Raw genomic sequence first — 19,679 nt, forward strand, 5'->3', positions numbered from 1 at the left:
CCTTCCCCCTGCCTGAACAAGCAGGACAATGGCAACTTAATTTAGGCTCCTAGAAAATGTCAAGCATGAAAAGCTTTTCTTCAACAGTTTGTGTGCCAGTGATCGCTCCACATCCATCTCCTGAGAGTGAAATTACACGCTACGAAAATTGCAGTACTTGAATGTTCCACGTCAATATTAATTCAGAAATTGGAGATTGGTTTTTACATAGTCAGAAATGCATGTTTACTGATGTGTAGGACCTATAAACATTATTTCCACACGCTTTACAACTTAGACCAAAATTATGAAGTGTGCATTTAAACAGAATTTCTCAGCTTTCTTCTGGAAACCATAAAACTTCCAATGAATTTGTCACTCAAACAGAACGCGTACTATACGAGCTCTGCACTAAGCAAGAGATGCAAAACCTGAACAGCTATGAAGTTATTCATGCAGACAACATTTTGACAAGGCACACGATGCACTTCATCAGTGCACGTACAGTAGAACTGATACTTGCACATCTATTATATTTACTGCATGCAGGGACCACTGTACTCCCCATCTGCACTACTACTGACCCTTTAACACACGAGGTGATTGTGACAATGGCATCACACACGTGGTTCTGTACAAACAGCTAAATTATGTCCAGCTCTGCTGAAGTTTGCAAGGTAATTATATCAGCTGGCAGAAGAAGTGTGCACATATTGCTGCAGTTTCTTCCCTCCGAAACACTTTCTGTGCAAGGTGTGAAGCAGTGAACACTCCTCCCATCTTGCAAATGGCTCTTGCTAAGCAGATTTTTCTCCAGCTCCTGAAGCCGGGCCTCCTGCTGCAGGTCTCTGTTCTCTCCGAAGCACAGCACTTAATTAAAGGTGCCAGTTGTCCTCTAGGAGGTTCCCCCTGTTCAACAAATAACTCATTCAGGAAAACTGCTTCCTCCGAGCAGTTCCCAACCTTTGGCTCGCGGCCCTTCAGCCCTGCCAAACGCCAGGGTCTGAGGCATCATTTGGCCTTAGATCTGAGCCTAGCGAGGCACTCTGGAGTTGTGCTGCAGGCAGGCAGCGAGCAGGAACACTTCTCAAACATATTCCATTTCTACAAATTGTAAAGCTTTTCCCCTAAGCATTTAGTCACGTGAAAAGTTTGTGAATCCAAACCTAACTCTCAGGTTATACCAACTCTTTAACTGAACTCCAGGCGCTATTCACTACAGGATCCATCACGCCATTCACTCCTAAAATTAAGAAAAAGCCAAGTAAAAACCCCTCTGGTTATCCTACCTTTTGGAGACTTCCAGAACTTTCTAACAGCCAACTATGTACCATCCATGCAAATCAATTACTGCAGCAATCATCTAAGCTTTTGGATAAGCAAGGTTTCAAACTTACTGTTTTGACTGAAAAGCTTGGGCAGATGTACACTTTGCTGATAGAGTTGCTATAGCAACTTTTATTTTCTTCACATTTCCACAGTTGGAGAAGTTTACATCCTCTGCAATTTTAAGAAGTAATGCCTTCAGCTAGCTAGCATAAAGGTGCATACATTATGAACCTCTCCAGTCAGTAAGTTAAAATTGCAAGGGTCAGCACATAAAAACCTTAAATAACAATTCCTGAATATAGCAGGCCAACTATTCTCTCTCTTGAAGTCAACTATGGTATTGAAAGCATACAAATATGACATGAATTAGATACAATCACTACTGCATACGCTTGAATCTTCTGCTCTTAGACCTTCCTGCTTGGGTTCACTTATTTTTCTAAAGTTCACTTGGCTGTTTTCTCTTCCCCGTGCTCACCCATCCCTTCAGAGACATTACACGGCTCTTTAAACCAAGAACTCACCCAGCCCGGCGCTTCTGCACACACAGACAGAATTTGACAAGCAGGGATGCAGACGTTTGCTTTCCCGCAACTCATTAACACATCCAGAAAATAAAGTTGAGAAACGCAATGAGGCAGGAACAACACTGACGACATTTGGGTAAATGGCACAAACATGTTCCCATAACATATTCCTCCACTGACTGCCTTCACTTCTGCTCAGTAACTTGCATAAGCAGGCGCCGGTCCTTAGTTTATTTGCACGGCTCTTCTTGACTAAGCTTACAAACCGTAAGCATTCCAGCAGCCTTGGCAAGAGCTGGGACATGCAGCAGCTCAAGAGGCAGAACAACACTGGAAACGAGAGTTCAAAGGGAAGTGAAAATAAACTCCCATGCAGGGTGCTGAAGCTGTTTTGACTTGGCTTGATAATTTTTTAAGGAGGAAATTTAACAGGAAGAAATTCTTTAAACAGGCAAACAGCAAATGCAGAAGTACATAACAGCCATAGCTTGCTGGAGCAAATTATGCAACAAGCTACAAAGATTTTACACTGTTCAGCGAAACTGTGAGAAGCTTTGAAGTACTCATCAAGGGCTCTGAGTGAAAACTTGAGATGCGATCAGCTGGCAGAAACATACACGAGGACTCCCTGATTCATTTTGCACTAGGCTGTTGTAGGATCGCTTTTAAGGATGTAGCGGTATTTATATTCCTTATTTTAAGCTGCTCCGCTGGCAAGCGCGAAAATTGACAACTGATGCCAAACATTCAGAGTGTCGTGTGCTCCAGTACTAACTTCTTGCCGTGAATCATCTCGTACTGTCACATTATTGTAACATTATTACCATGATAAACACAGTAATGAAGTATTATTAGTATAATAAATTACTGAAAAACAATAAGCAATTTCATCTGCACAACATCCACAATCCCCATGACTTATTTAGCTGGTAATATATCTGCATAAAATTAATGTATGTAAAGTCTTCCTTAACATCCTGTATCTTACAGGAGCCATGATCTCATTAGTGTTAACCTCCCAGAAGGCAGATAACGAGAGAAAGGGAGACAAAAGAACACAACAGAGGCCACAAGTAGCAAGGACAAGGTAGGTAGGGGTCGTTTACACATTAACTTCTCCTGCATTAAGAGCTGTGGGGCACCAAAGAAAGTCAGAGTCGTAGCCAGGCCCAGAATTAAGATCGGGATTCTTGCAATGGGTACGTGAGCTGCACAACTCCTTGCCACAGCACCCTGTCTGATCCTAGGAGTTTACATGTAAGTTCACAAAAGAAAAAAAATCACTAAAGATTCCTACATGCAAAGAAGCTCAGGAAATCCTTGAACTGCAAGCGTCAGGGCCTCAGGAAAACATCATTAAACATTAGCCCTGCTTACTGGCTTCTCTTGCAGTTAACTTTTTCTGTCTGGTAGGTGGGTTTTGGTCCAAGCCTGTAAGGCTGTCCATACGGCCCTACATCACTGAGATTTTGCTCAAGGTATGTAAGGCACATCCTGACAACAGCAGAGCTCTGCAACGGATTGTGACTTTCCATGTCACCCAGCCATGCTGTAGGAGGAAGTCACAATTGATTGTAACTTCTAAAACATGTACCATAGTTTTTTGACCTGTTTTATTGTAAATTCTTAATAAAAATGTTAACACCATCAAACTGTCAGAATAAAGCAAAGCTCAGAAAGAAGCCAACGCAAGTCAAGTTCTTTTAAACTTGCAGGGACTTGCAACGTGCCTTCGACAAAGAACTAGTTTCGAAGGTACGGTATGACAGCAGCCCAAGAACCTGCCTTTGTATCTCCTTGCCTCGCAGGAAGGAGAAGAATGGTTTACGTATACTGCTCAATTATAAAAGGGTTAACATTTTTATCACCTCATCTCCTCAACACATCTCTCTGCCAGCTTTTTTTTTTTTTCTTTTTAATTTTTAGGGTGAGGAACTTCCTCAATTGCAGAAACTCGCAACTGCTTTTTAATTCTTAAAAGGATTTTTTTTTTTAAGTGAAAGGTTTAAACTCTTTATGCAGCATTTCTTGATGTATTAAAAAGAAACAGGCTGTACCTGACTGCTACCAAGGGCTGGGGAGCAGCAGCCCCAGCCGTGTTTGCTGGAGCTCTCCCCGGCTCAGGCTGTGCTCACACCTTAGCAGCCCCAGTGCTGCCAGCAGCGAAGCACTCCCGAGGCTACAAAACAGCTCGGCTTCCCACACCGCCAGGACAGACAGCGATTACGGCTACACACGCAATCGCTGCCAAGACCGTGACGGCAAAAAGACGAGAAACAACTTGGGGTTTTGCACTGAGCGGGCGTTTATCCCTCTCCCAGCCGGCTCCCCTCAGGAAGGGCGAGCTGTGCTGCTGAGCAGAGCACCTCAGAGGCAAACTGCTGAGGGCTTTCCCACCTTGCTGCTGCAGCAGGCAGGCAGCACAACTGAGTCACAGTGTTTCACCGAAGCCTCCGCTCCAGAAGCAGTTTACAGGGCCTTTTTTTTTTTTCTTTTTTAACACCCCCAGTATTAGTCAAAAACGCGAGGCCAGCGTTAAGTTGGCAGCAAGAACTTCAAGCCCCGCTGCGAGGTCCCTCAGTGTTTGGTCTCCGGGAATCGCCTAAGAGGCTTGGGTTGGAGATGAAAGTTGTCCCCTTTCCACAAGCCTTAGGTCTGCCTCAGCGCTGCGAACGGCTCCTAGCCGGTAGCCTTGATGAAATAATAATAATGAAAAAAAAAAAAAAAAAAGGTAAAAAAAACACAGCACCAGCCAACCAACCTCCGCCTTTCCCCAAAGGCCTCCAGCCCACCCCACGGGGCCGTGCAGCTCCTCCAACTTTTTAAGGGCCCGAGAAGCCGCCCCGGAGACCCCGGCCCGGTCACCCGGGGCCAGGTGCCACAGGAACCCTGTCCCCCACAGGGACCCCCCCAATGTCCCCTCGTCCCCGCAGCCGTCCCCGCTCCGTGCCCTGCCTCACGCCAGCCCCGGGCAGAGCCGCGCAGAAACTTGGACGCCTCACCGGTGCGGCGCTGCCCTCCGTCGCTCTGCTCCTGCTGGGCCATGCCCGCCCCTTCCCCGCTGCGGCACTAGGAGGCGGCCGGCGGCTGCTCCATCGCCCCTCGCCGGCCCCCGAGGAGGAGCGGCGGCTTCAGCGGAGGGGAAGCGGCGCAGCCCTCGCCCGCCGGGTCCCCTCCGCGGGCAGCGCCGAGCCTCCCATGGCGCCCGCCCCCGCGGCGGGCACGGCACCTGGCTGCGCCGGCGGGACAGGTGCCGAGCTCCTGACGGGACTCCCCGCTCTCCCTGCCTCCTCCTCCTCCTTCGCTTCTTCTTCCTCCTCCTCCTCCTCCTCCTTCTCCTCCTCCAGCCCCAGCGCCGCCCGCCGGCCGAGGGAACGCCTGCGCGGTGGGAGGCGGGCTGGCACCCGGGGGAGGCGGCCGCTGGCCGCCATTTTGAGACGCCTCCAGCCATGGGGAAGGGGGGGGGACCCGGGGAGGCATGGCGGGGGTCGCCTCAGGCGCAGCCCAGGCCGTGACGGGTTGTGGGGTCAACCTGAGGGGGCAACGAGGAAGGGTTCCCCTGGAGAGGGTTCTCTTGTACCGAAGGCTCCCCCCAGGCAGGGGGCTGTGAGGTGATGGTGGCCCCCGGGGAGGAGATGCCAGCGGGCTGGATTTCAAAGGAAAACAAAATTTGGTGTTTTACACTAGTTTGGTACTGTGGGAAGTGTCGGTCTGGGGGTGCATCCGTATTTCTATGGAACCAGGCCATAATGCCAGAAGTTGAGGCTCTAGGATGATGGATGTTATTCCAGCATGTATATGTTTATGTTTCCATTCTCTTAGCTTTATTTGCCTTCTTTTACCCCATCTCAAAGTGCTCAGATGTTTGCATCACCAACACAACTCTCAGTGCACCCACACACTGAATCAAAGGGGTCAGAAGCACTCGGTACCTCACAGGAGTAGAGCTCATGTTTCCTTCTCATGTTTGAAACTCATCCTTTTTTTTTTTTTTTCTTTTTTTTTTCTTTTTTCTTTTCTTTTTTTTTTTTCCTCCCAGAAAAAAAGGTTCTAGGTGATCATGTCTATAGATTATGTTAAGATACGTTAAGGTAGCAAAGCAGTCATCCACCTTAAGAGCATATGTAAATACGAACTTCTCATAATCTCACTCACACGTGTTGAGTCTACCATAAAGCTGGAAGTTTGAATGGAGCAAATGCAGGAATATCTGAACTTGTATTAATGTAATTAGTTAAATAACCAGAGCAAAGCCATGATTATATGAGCTTTGATGTGGGCAAGTTACACCTGAATAAATTGTCAGTCTGAGGTGAACTTGTACTGAAGTACTTGCCACTGTGACCCCATTGACAGCAATCCCATGGTATCAAGATGAGAATTAGCACATTATCAAGATGAGAAGAAGGCACTTATCATCAACAACCAAAAATTATACTTCTGCATGGTTCAGAGAGAGATAAATTTGAGGCTTTGTTCTGCTGGATTTGTAAGATGAATATCAGAAAGAATATGAAACAGTTAAAATGTCACATTTTTCCTTATCTTAGAAAATCATACCAACCTCTGTAAGACACCTTTTTTATTACCTTTAAAACAGAGTAAATAAAAGAAAAACTCCTTTGAAACACTATAATATAGTGTTATAATATAAAGTTATATGTATATAGTTTATGCAAGAGATACTATGTTGGAAGATACACCAATTCCTTTTTCAGTATTAATATTTTCCTTTTGTTTTTGAGAATGGAAATCAATCTCTCTTTTTGTAGCAGCTAGAAGATTGTACCGTCACCATGGTATCATCTATCTTTGGTCAAAGTTGTTAGGTCCTACGGTAAATAACAGAATGAGAGTACGTAGTCATGAATTCTGTATCTGTGAAGTGTCTCCAAAGGCACTAATTAATTACACTCCTATCTTTGCAATTTTATTGAGGATGAAGAAACTTTTAAAAAGTCTGCCATAAGAAATCTTTCAGCAGTAGCTGAAAGTAACCAAGGTACATAAAGACTTTTAGTGTCAGTACTTACTTAAGAGCAGAGTTGTGCCCTAACAGTCATAATGCCTTGAAATCTTGCCTTGAAATGCCCATTCTAAACTGATTTATTTTGGTGGATTTTTCCATTTCCAACCCACTGATGACTCCTCCTGTTCAGCTGGTGTACTTCTTGACACCTACTCACAACAAAACTCATATTGTTCTCTGCACTGAAGACACGTGTTAGAACAACCAGGATCCCACTCTGCTAGGCAGCATAAAAATACCAGGGTCAGCCTTAAAATGCTTGCAGAAAACCACAGCCTAGTCAGTGTAAAATATATATCCTTTAATACCTGTGAATGACCATATACTTAGTTGAAATGAGTAGTAGCATTTTGGTTGTTGTGAACTACTAGCAAAAGTCTACTTTTTCCAGCAACAATTAGCATTAGTTCTGTTAAGGCTGCCCCCATCAGAGATAATGTAGTTTCTCTCTGCAAGTATTGTGTATTATTATTCTGTATTGATGAAGGGCTGAAATTATGTGACTAAATACAGCTTCGTTAGCCTTCATGGAAGTGTGGGATGTCCTAATTGCTAAAAGGAAGCTGAACAGGTACTACCAGGTACAGGAAGCATAAATGCATAACTAAGATCAAAGGAGTGCTTTAGCAACCTTTGTTTTTCTGCTGAGCAACATTTAAAGGACTTCATCCTGAAGGGCAGGCTGAGAAATGGCCTGTTCATTTTATTAGTTGGACTGTAAGTAAACCCCCAAAAGCATGATAAAAAGTCAGCTTTGGTGCTGTATTGTTTGCTAACATGTCATGTGCTTGTTAGTGTTTTTTGTGTCTAAACCTGCTCGACTGCTTAAGTAGTTTGAAAAACAGAAATTTGCATAAAGTGACATGACCACAGAGGATACAGGAACAATGTTTGCAGTAGCTTGAGGTTTTTTGGTACTAGCTGAGCTGTATCCTTCCTGAATTATTTGGAACCTACTAAATACTTCTTAAAACAGTGAAATGTGACCTGAAAAATAAACCCAAGTACAAATATATTCAGCCTTCACCATAATTTTGAGTAGCCTGGCACACTAAGAAGGGCAAAAATAAAAAATCCCTGAGAAGCATTCACACTGACCAGTCACGATGGTTATCATCAGTACTCTGGAATTGACTTAGAGTCAAGTAAACCTGTAAAATAAATATTTTGGTTTGTAAAAATTCTGGGACAAAATGTTTTAAAGTTCAAGAGTGTTTTGCCTGCAGCTGCTGGGTAGAAATGAAGCACTGGATAGAGCAGCCTGGGACTGGTAACTGATGTTCACCTAGCAGGCAAAAAATATCGAAGTGGTCTAATAATAGCTTAGTGCTAGAACTTAGAATTTAATTTCTAGAAAACGTGTTTCAAAAGCCCTGCCATACAAACTCATATCCAGACCATCAGAGTTAAATGCACCAGTTTTACGGTTATTCTGCAAGAAAGCAGGAAGGGTTTCCTGTGCTCTGTTCTGTCTCAACAATTTCTCCAAAATATACATGGCTATGGAAAAAGTATGCAAAGTAACAGTCCTTACCTTGTTTTTTTTAGAGTTAAGGAACGGAAGTGCAAGCTCCCCTCGTGCTTCTTTAGCCTATAGATGGTGGGAAATCATTCTCTGCTTACTCTTTCAGTTCTGTTTTGAAGCTTCAACAATTTTGCAATTGAGAAAACTTTTAAAAAACTAGGGGGAACCGTCGAGATTGTATTTTCATTCATAGCAAGCCAAGTATGATGCAAGCGGGTTTCAGACAGCCAAACTGAGCTTCATGGTCATGAGCATGAGGTCAGCAATTCTCTGTCATAAACTAGTAGAAATCCCACCATAATATTTCTTCCCCAGTTAACCAAAGGTTTACATGTTGTGAAGATCCAGCATTCACACAGCATTGTGTACCAGCTGATCAGCAACCCCTGCCTGGATTTCCCATCACTGTCATTTAACGTAGGGTTTTTTTTAGCTCATGCAAGCAAGAGAGCAAGCGTGCTGAGTATAACAAGAGATGGATAATCTCTGATACATACGGTCCATTGGGCAAAGAGACAGAGAAGGTCACTCTTGAAGGTGAGTGTCAGAATGGAAAATGAGACATTGATCTTTTTCCTCCTTGCTTTACAGAATTGCTTGTACATATGGGTAAGTAACTAATGCCTGTTTTGTGGCACAGGAAAAGGGAACGGCGAATTCACGTTTCCTACACTGACTTGTAGCTAAGATGATTTGATCAAAAATTATCACCTGACAAGCAAATGGTGATGTTTTTGACAAATGGAGAATAATTATGCTGTTTTCCTTCAAAGTCATCACAAATTAATTTCGCTCTCACTAAACTAAATTTGCCTGGTTTTTGTACATCTGTGCTTGACAGCAGTCCATTTCCAGCACAGCCACCACCTGCATGGGCTTTCCTACTAGCAGTGGCAATTCTGTCCACCAAAACAGTTCAATAGGTTTGGGATGAGTCGGGAACAGCTACAGAAGCTGCCGTGTTATTCTCCCCAAAGGATGATGCCTTCTATAGGAATTTAATTCTGATAAATGCAAAAGGATGAGGAAAGTGAAACCAGGTCTGTTACTGCCATCAATGTTCATCCTTTTGTTACTACTGGGTAAAAATAGACTTTTATGGTTTAAAGCTTCCATCCATAAGACAACAAGAAAAAGAAACCTAGGAGAAGGTACTGTGAGACTTTGCAGCACTTTTGGATTGATATTACTGAAACCATGTGTACGTGACCAGAATGTTTCTATCGTTGTTTACAAGCTATTTAGGAAAGACAAAATGAGTAAAAAGGTGTGAAGCAAGAAGACTATACGTACTAAAAATGCTGCTTCTTGTATTAAGTTTCTCAGCACGATTTAAATTGTGTTTCTAAAAGGAAATAAATTAATTCTGTAACACAAAAGGCATCGCACCCAGCGTATGGTAACTTTCTATTGGAACTTGCTAGGAAAGAAGCGAGTACAGAACAAAAATCAGTTGTTGTCTAGAGTTAGTAATGTTGAATGCAATAAAGTAATACTCAGTTTAGGCAGATAGATCCAATTAATATTCTCTGTGGAACTGTAGTGCTTCAAAAGACTTGATATTTCTGTCTTGAATAGGATTGTAGGGAAAAAAAATATTTTAACAGCATGAATGAGAAGATGACTTTGTTGTCAAATGGATAAAGGTTCCAGAATCAATAGAGTAAGGGCTAAAATCCCATCTCAAAGTGAAGACAGTTAAAAGCCAAACATCAATACAGAAATTGGAAGTTACAGAACAGAAAAAAAAGTGTAAGAGAGAAAGAGTAAAATCCTACTGATGAGCACTAGGAGTGAAAAAGAAACATGCAGTACCAATAAATGAGATGTTCAGATGTTCACTTATTTCTGTCCTGCATGTAGAAGGGACTGGGGTAGCCTACCATAGTAGGGATTATGAGGCAATTTATTCCTTGGAAGTTGGGTTTTAAACACTTACAAGTTGTACTTTTTTCAAATGCAAGCTACTGGGATGAATAAAGGTAAAACTGCACAAGATTTAATGTCCCACAGACAATTTAATGTGTGTGTGTGTTTTTTTTTTTCTTTTATTTTGTTTGTTTGTTTCTTTATGAGTCAATTTAAAAGCCCCTCTGGATATAAGCTGTGTCTATGGAAAGAGGATTCACAGAGCTCTAGAGTTTATTTTGTTCCTCCTTTTTCCCCTAAGGCAAGATGTATGCATACATACCTGCAAAATTTCTGACACATTTGTCTAATCTGTTCCTAAGTCTCTACTGGGGGAGGTAGTGCTAATTTTTTAGGCAGTCTATTCCAGTGCTTATGTACTTGCTCTCAGTACCCTGACTGCACTGTAGTGCCATTTGCCAGAGTGTTTCCTTGTCTACGATAAAGAAAAGCACTGAGATGAAATGAAAACATAATCACCTATACTTTTTAACATGCTTAATTGTTTAGATTGAGTATAGAAGAAAGCAGAAAATAGGATTTGGAGAATACTCAGTTCTGTGCAGTGAGGGAAGCAGCTACATGTTGCTGTGTCTCTGCTTCCTTGTAGTGGGAAAAATGTCTACGCAGAAATGATGGGCAGAGAAGCCTTCTTCGTTAACAATTATAATGATTCCTAAAACCTTTATGTGAATATGAATTGTTGCAATATTACACAGATATTGCTAATGTTAATAAAAGTGACCCTGCTGCGTGGTGACAATTAAAGAGGCTTTTTACAGCTTTCATACCTCCTCATAGTCTAGGATTGACTGGGTTCTACAGTAGCAAAGAAATGACAGCAAGAGGTCAGAAACACTTCCAGAAACACTTTTTCCTGCAGGAAAGCTGTCAGGTAGGAAAAGGCAGTGTGCACAGAAGCCTCTCCTCTCAGTCCACATCCACAGCGTGTTCTTTGCAGGTGATGCTATAGGGAGGGAATGATGAAGTAGGGCAGGGAAACCAAAGTTTTGCCACTCACTTTATCTCCACAGCCAACTCTGCCAGCTTTGTCTTTCCTTTAAGTCCCATTACGATCATACTGAGCCTATAGGTAGCTCAGAAGTTCAGAAGCGCTTGCATAGTAACATACATATTGAGAGCAACTTGAACGCTGGAAAGGGGATCTTTTTGTATGAAGCTGCAGCTATCAGGTAAGCTTCGTTTACCCAAAAACCTTACTGTTTTGTTGCTGCTGGTGTCATGGGTCATGAGAAAAATGGAGATGCTAAATGTGATGATGAATTCATTGGCAATATTTAAATATGCAGCTGCTAGCAGGAAAAGAATGAGTTACTGATGAGGAATCCTGGCAAGACCGGCTCTCTGGGAGGCACGGGACCTTTCCATCTGCACTGCGGACAGCACCTGCACTCCTCTGCAGGCACAGCTCATGCATTTAAAGCCTGCCCTGCCATGGACAGCAGCAACTGCTGCCTACAATATTCAGTGTTGTTGGCACGATAGAAGCGTTGGTTATATTGGAAACAAATTCCTTAAGATAGGCAGAGTTAATGCTAAGTTAGATAAAAAATTGAAAGGCCTCGTTGATCATATTTAACTCTTTCATCAATCATCAACGAACACAATGAAACTCCTTTCGCTGTACTACTTAAAGGATGTATTGCTCTCACATATGTCCAGCTACGGAGCTGCGTGCCACAAACAGTTTTTCTAAAAGCAGAATTCAGCCACAGACCAGTTGATGGCTGAGCACAAGTTCAAAGCAGGAAGTCTGTTAGTCCACATCTCATAGTACATGCTATATAAAACCCAGTCTTATAGCATGTTCTCCAAACACGAAGTTGTCATTATAAATTAATTTCTGGATTGAGATAATGACATTTTCTACAGAAATAAAAGGGGGGGCTAAGCTTGTTAGATTCGCTTTGGCTGTCTTATGTGTTCTTTTGTTTAAAAATACACATACAGTATTTTTTAACGCTTTTTCCAATACAAAACAGGAAAAAATACTGCAATGAGAAGGACTCCCAGATTAGACACCTCAAGCTATCTCTTCAGAATGTTTAATTCCTAAGTGGCATGTTGTATCTAAGTTATATACAGCAGCCAAAGAAAATGAAGACACACACACACCATCCAATTGTCCTTTTATATTTTTTATTTGGTGTTAAGTAACTCCACAAGAAAACAAAATCAGTTACTCTGGTGTACGTGAAATCAGAACAATACAACCACTTGAAGCAAAAAGTAGAAACAAATTTCAGCCCAGGAATGGAAAACTGATACTTCAGTGCTATGGATATTCAATGCGCTTCATACCACAGTGCGGTTCAGCGTATGCCAACCTTTAATGCTTTTGTTGTTGTTTCGTTTGTGTTTCTATCCATACAGAAAAACTAAAAACCACACTTCAACTCTCACTGAAAGCTTTAGAGCTTTAGCCATTAAACTATGAAAACAAATAAAGACAATTTGTTATTGCCCAAGCTCAAAATACGATTTTATTTTCCCCAAAGGTGCTGGAATTATTACATGCCCCAATGTAACTATAAGCAACACCTTTGTTCTTTTTGAGCCCTTTCTTACCAAAAAAAGCAGCTCTAGCCAAAATTAACTGAGCTGAAGTTTGTGTTTGAAATATGTCCATTTGGTCATTTCTTGTTCTTGAATGAAGTTCTTTTCCGTTCTTCAATGTAGTGATTTGAAGAATTTATGTATAAAGTTCTTTTTTACTTTCATGTTACAGTTAACTAGTTCTCAGTGCAGGTGCTAAACAACCTCTCAAGGAAGCTCCAGAAGAAAGTAAAATATATAAAAATCTACCCAAAGTCTGCAAATAAATTAAGAAAAGAAACTGTAAAGTGTCAAAAGACTCGTTGTATGAATACAAACCCTAAAGCATAGTTCAATAGGAGGACCAAAAGAAAGTCCCTGGGTAAGGACAAACCAAGCCAATTTTAGGTAAAGATCTCAACAAAGATGTTGCACAAAGAATGGCATGGTTCTCTAACCACATCTTTCAATTCTTAAACTATCGTTTGAATAAAGGCAACCAAACCCAGTTATTTAAAAAACCCTTCTCGCACAGAACATATTTCAAAGCCAGTTCAGCTCACATTTCAAACAGCTCTAGTTCTCATGAGGTTTATTGCCTGTCAAAATTAATGGTTAAGCTTTTCAAGTCAGTATTGGACTTTCTGCACTTCCTGATGTTATAGACATGCTGCTACTGTATAATTAGTTGTTTGTTGTTCTTTAAACTATGAGTTGGTAAAAACTTAGAACGTTTAGTTTTGCAAATATTGCTCCTCCTGGCTTATACGTTTTGCATAATGTGTTAAAAGCACAAGGAGTTGATAGTCTTGTACAGATGCAACTTGACAATGTATTGACTTTCTAAGTTAACAAAATAAAATTTAAAAGCAAGTCACATAAAGCAACAATCACTACTGCAATCACACATGTATGTTTGAAGTCATCACTTTCCCGACCCCCACCCACCACACACATAGCTTGCCCCACACATTCTCTCAGAAACACAAAATGAACTACGAGATTTACTAAATTACAGCCACAACAGCAGCTAACTGCAGCAGCCACAGGATTTCTTTCAAGTGAAGCACTGACCCTTCGCATTTAAAACATCGAACACTCTGAGCATTTTAGATAATTTCAGTCATTCAGGCTCAAATTCAGTAACGGATGCTTCTGCAGCTTACACGAATGCCATCATTTGCAACAAGACAACATTCTCATTACTTGTTACAGAATTCACAACAATCCACACATCACCCCAGTGGTTTATTATTTTTGGTGTTACTTCTCTTTCAAGTCTTGCCCTACGTTGGCAAGTTGCTAAAAAGGACAAAAAAAGAAAAAAAGAAAAAAAATCCACATTGCCTCCATACCTACAAAAAATCCTTGGCTTCTCCAGTTAGCAAAAATACAAACCATGGTATCCTCAGTGTTGGTTTGCGGGAGGGGGGGAGAGGGGGAGAATCATAGGATAGAAAACACAGTTTCTGTAAGTCTCTAAAGCACAACCCTGTTGTTCCTACTTCAAAGTTATGAGATTTACTGAATGAAGACTGGACAAGTCATTCATGCTTTTCTCCTGCATTCAGAAAGGCACTGATAGATTACAGTGTTAAGTATTTATCTCCCAGTTCTTAAAGAACAAAGCCTAATGTGCCAAAAGCTAAAGTCTCTGAATAGCAGAAGTAGTTGTAGACACTGCGATGCTAAGAAGATAGTCATAGTGGTAGGGCTACAGTTACGAATGAAAATAACTGCAATTAAGATGCAAAGAAGCAGTGGTACTACTAAGACAAGCACATGCACATCCATTCTTGATTTGACAACACAATCTAGTCTAGTTCAAATAGCCAAGAATTTAACAGTTTGGGGGTGAAAAAAAAATCTTCAACAGGACAGCTGTGTCCCCATCTATAAAATAAGCAAGAAGAGAAAGATAAATACACATCTGAATCCATTAACTGAAGAGGAAACTCAAGTTGTTGTTTTAGAGCTACAGACCCTCAGGAAGGATAGTTTTCCATCTCATGTTACTTTTAAACCATCTGTTCTACTCTGCAGTTTTTAGAGTTGAGTTCGAGAAAAAAGCTCCTCCTCACACGGATCTGCCCATTCACTTCCACCTTCTGAAGCGGTGTCTTCAGAGCTGGAGCTATCACTGGAGTAGATCTTCTTCCTGAAGCCATTTGGTTTTGCCTCAGCATCTATATCATCTGCACATCTTGCTTCATAAACAGAAGAAACCTAAGGATTTAAACTGACAGTGTTGATGGGGAACAATAAAAACATGCTTGCTTTTTTCTAGGCTGGTCAGTTGTATTGTTCTACACATGGTCAAGAAAAACCGCATAATCATGGGCAAATTATCCTCTTTCCATTATGTATGTCCTCTTGTCCATTATGTACAAAGGATTACAAAGCAGCAGGAAAAAAAGGTGAGATTTTTATTTTTTAATTGTAGGGCCTTGGTATTTTACAGCCCTTTAACTTTAGGACTTGCACAGAACAGCAAGAGAATCATAAGTGAACTCAGCGTGTCACTGACACTTCTTTTTTTTAAACAGAAAATTGCTGTAAGTGCTGTCTCCAAGTTTTGGTACTAAGTATCAAGTATCACGAAAACAGCATAAATCCAATTGTATTTCAAGCAAAGGCAGTATATTTTCATCTGAATCAGTGAAGTTACAGCAAGCATGTCACAGTATTAAATTTAACTGCTATCATCACTATCAAGTTTGAAAGCACATCAGTTGGAAAGTACATCAGTAAGCGCATGTGTACATTAAGATTTTCCCTACAGCAAAAGTGACTTAAGTGCATCAGTTTTTGCTTGTAAGGAGGACAGAATTCAGCATACATCATGTTTACTCCTTTAATTACTGGTCCTTTCTGGCTTCATAGCACATATCAGCCAGCCCATGGTTGGTGAAATTTGAAGTTGAGGAAAAAGACTCATATGTTTAACACACACAGATCACAGAAGCCAAGTGCTCCCAAAGAAAACTGAATATACTGAATTATTAGAAGTACAATGCTCAGCACTCTGTAGAGTTTTCAGAAGAAAGCTTAAGACACAGAAGAGATTAAAAAACAAAGTAAGGGCAGAAAAGCTTTTGAAGGTTTTTGTAGGAATTTCACTTGAGATCAGACTGAGAACTCTGAACAGAAAGACACAGTGGCACATCCTTATAAAATCAAAAATACATCCCCCAAACCAATGGTAAACTTACCATATTAAAATCTAAAAGATGTTCATCATCATTGGATATTTCCTTTACATCTGCAAATTCTCCTACACCATTCTCTCCCTTGGCATTTGTATAACATTCTTACAGTGCGTGAGGAAAAGAGGAAGAAAAAACAGATTTGAGGAACACTTATTTACATTTAGCCAAAATAAATGCACCTACAGAAGTACGCTTTAAATTTAAACTCTGTGCTTGTGGGGGATTCTAGCTGGACTTCCTTAAGGAGCTAAGCAGAATAACTTACTGAGACTTCATCAAGCCTTACCTGAGTAAGCAAATAAAAACAGAACAAGCTATTTAAAGAAAATACTTTAAATAATAACATACAAAGATGAAGAATTACTTTATCATAAATGGTTCCATACATTTTTCAGTTCTGATACTGCATGGTGTTTTAGATCACATTTCTATACCCACACAAAGTATAGTGCAGCCTGATACCGACTGAAACTCAAAACCAAACAAACATTTGGTGTAAATGGCTGTAGTTTCTATTTACCAGAGTAAACTTCCATGCATAACAGCATGTATTGTATCAATATATATGGGTCACATGCAATGCCCATATATAAAACTGTCCATACAGAAAACTAAGGATTTACGGAAGAACAACATTAGCTTTGGTCAACTTTGTCTAAAAGATGAAATCCTGGAATTCCTCAACGTCACAGGAATTCTGTGACCGTATTAAACAAGTTCGGGACTTCACTATATATGTTGTCTTCCCCTGCTGAAGTAAGGTGGGGAAACACTAGATAGTTTGCAAATTCACCAGTAGATGTCAGCAAAAAGATGACACAAGTCACTGACAGAAATTAAAGGATTACTCTGCATAAAATGCATACTCAAGGTCGCGAGTCACTGCATTTGCTATTACACCAATGGCATCTCTGCAATTACCGACGTGGAAAACAAACTTTCAGAGGACACCAAATAACTTTACTCCTTCAAGTTACCAAGTATTTTTCTAATATGGGAGGCCAGGAGGCAAATCAAAGTCGTGTAGGCATGATCCCTTTCACAGAGCAAACATCTCTATGGCTGGGAGCTCAGTAAGCAGAGATGGTTTTGAAAGTAACCTACACTGCCCTGAACACCAAACTGAGGGCACTCACAAAGTTGGCTGCACTTTAAAAATAATTCAGCAGTAGCTGCTTGCTAATCTGCTTCCAAATTATTACAGAACCAGGTCTCTGATCAAAAGCTTCTTGCACTGGGCCTCTGCCAAACAGTAGCCACCAGATATCCATCAATTCAGCATGCAGAACGCTTTTGTTTATCTTCTTGCCTTCTCCCCCGAACAGATAAATTGTTATGCAGCAAAACCCAGAGGAAAAAAAAAAAAAAAAGAAAGCTCTGGATTCTTGCCTGTGTCCACACAAAAAACTGGCCTTGGGCCAGCTGTCAGATGCTACAAATTCTTGGGAGGCAACAGAGAGTGCTGGAAGCACACCTGCTTTTGCTTACAAGCAGCCTGCCTACCAAGACAGGACAGAAAGGCTCCCAGACTGTCACTGGAAAGGAGTGGCCACGAGGCAGATCCCCCTGCTTCCCGGCTTGAGAGAAATTCCACACATTCACTGAATAGCTGGCATGGTGTTCATGCGAACCCAGGAAACACAGTTATCATATTTCCACATTCTGGTAAGATTAGCTGCCTAAAAAATGTTACACAGGTTGAAAGATACTCAAAAATGCAATGAAGTATTTTCAGAGTCAGAGGTTAACATCCTGTGCAAAGCCAAGCTCTGGAATTGAGCGAATTTGCAAAAATGGTAAGGCCATTTTAAAAGCACGTTTGTTCAAGAACTATTTAAAGCATGTTAGAGATGACAAATGCAAATTAAGCATCGCAGCTCTCTCTCAGATTACTATGAACATTTATTTATTTATTTATTTTCTAATACAAATGACAGTTCTAATTCATCTGCAACAATTCGTATCCATAACAAAGACCACTAACAAATTCTAGCATGGTTGCAAGAGCAAGTTAGTTTGAACATGCACAGCTTCTTACCTTCACACTGCGATGCAGGAAAAAGGGGAGAATAGAGCGCCTTTTCCCACCAGCATTGCTTTTCCTGGCTGCCACTCATTCTCTGCAGATCAGTATTCAATATAGGAAACGGTTTAGACAATAATCATGCTTCATTATGCCATAAATAATATACTTACACGTAAAGGAGGGAACTCTGGTGTTACAACCAATTTGCTAGGTAGCATAGGTCACACTGTTAAATTTCTAACACTAATGGGAAAGGACTGTCAGACTACAGCCATTACCTAAACTATTACTGCCAGTATGAATCCCACTCAAGGGCTCGTACTGTCCCGATACAGAGTTGTACAAACCCAGAACAAAAACGTGATTTCCAGCTCTACGCTTTATAATCTTAGTGAGAACACACAGGTACCAAGAGGTGAAAATTACAGTGACATAATGAAACAGCATTAGCCAACACAAGAAATAGTTCAGTGTAAAACAACACAGGGAAGGAAGTAAACAGGACGCAGAAAAACTTAAAGCTTAAATTCTGGAAGGGTAAATTAGCCGTACCATCACCATAAGCAATAAGAAAAGTTTTGTCTAGAGAATTAATATGAGGAAAAACTAGTTGATGATCTGTATTTATACTAAAACATTGTCTCAATCTGCTCACATTTTTATTTACAATTATTTACATTTTCATCTCACATTTTTATCTATTTTAATCTACATTTTTATGCCTAAGTAGTCTCCCCATGCTGTATTTTAACGCTAATTTAAGTTTACCAGATCCTTTTCCTTGTGAAATTAATGTCCATTAATTTCACAAGGAAAAAAACACTGGTCTCGTTGCAATAGACACGTCCCTGGTTTTCTGACTGCATCTGGGGTAACCCCATTGACCTTCCAAAGACTATGCCAGCTTGTGGCATCCCCTACAGATGCTAGGTGGAACAATTCATACAAACTACACTGCTACTAGCTACTCTAAAGTGTTGACAAAGGAGTTTCAACACAGTCTCTCTCTACCCAGCTTCCTCCTCTGTAAAACCATGGACATTTAAACACGGGAAACCACGGAGCCTCCTTTTGCTCCCCTTTAAGCTACCGCAGAACTATGAACCTACAGAACCTGAACTTACACATTTTTAACAGACAGATGTCCCTCTTAAACCAAACGAGCAACTCCAGAGTGCTGTATTCAGAAGTGCCTGCCAGATGTAGCTTTTTTCCCCATGAAATTCTTCTATAAGGAATATCGACATTCCCCATGCTGGTTTCCTATCGTGACATTCTCCTTTTGGAACCACCATCCAAAAGCTCAAACCCCAGCTCCAGAGAGAAAAATTTCCGAGGAAATTAAACCATAGACAAAAAGAAAGCCAATACCAAACCCTTTTTGTTTGGGAGGGGATGGGGGGCAGGAGCTGCTGTCTACTCTATATGATCACTGAAGAACACCATTTTTCCCTACTACTGCTGAGATGTTTACTACAATTGCTCAGCTGTCATCACCAACATTTCTGTGATCTGAAGCACCCTTAACTAGTAAATACGAAATACCAATTTGGCGTTCTCTGTTAAAACTGCATTTTCAACGTATGCCTCC

At 41.1% G+C, this 19,679-nt stretch overlaps 2 protein-coding genes across 7 annotated transcripts in view; both read right to left on the minus strand.

The window, feature by feature from the left end:
- Positions 1-5,281, minus strand: part of TBC1D14 (TBC1 domain family member 14) — a 65,247-nt gene extending 59,966 nt beyond the window's left edge. The window contains exon 1 of one of the 2 annotated variants that reach the window (XM_068679849.1): positions 5,065-5,281. In XM_068679849.1, coding sequence (XP_068535950.1) covers positions 5,065-5,266 — 202 coding nt within the window. In that variant the 5' untranslated portion in view covers positions 5,267-5,281. Of the gene's footprint in view, positions 1-4,837 lie in introns of both variants that reach the window. The other variant, XM_068679850.1, reaches the window with a different exon arrangement.
- Positions 5,282-12,440: 7,159 nt separating this feature from the next.
- KIAA0232 (KIAA0232 ortholog) overlaps positions 12,441-19,679 on the minus strand; it is a 67,926-nt gene continuing 60,687 nt past the window's right edge. For all 5 annotated transcript variants that reach the window (XM_068679827.1, XM_068679825.1, XM_068679823.1 and 2 more), the window contains 3 exons: positions 18,101-18,182; positions 16,066-16,163; positions 12,441-15,079 (listed from right to left, as the gene is read on the minus strand). In XM_068679827.1, the coding sequence (XP_068535928.1) occupies positions 14,900-15,079; positions 16,066-16,163; positions 18,101-18,182 (360 nt within the window). In that variant the 3' untranslated portion in view covers positions 12,441-14,899. The remainder of the gene's footprint in view (positions 15,080-16,065; positions 16,164-18,100; positions 18,183-19,679) is intronic.

The sequence above is a fragment of the Anas acuta genome, chromosome 4 (genome assembly GCF_963932015.1).
Source record: "Anas acuta chromosome 4, bAnaAcu1.1, whole genome shotgun sequence".
NCBI lineage: Eukaryota > Metazoa > Chordata > Aves > Anseriformes > Anatidae > Anas > Anas acuta.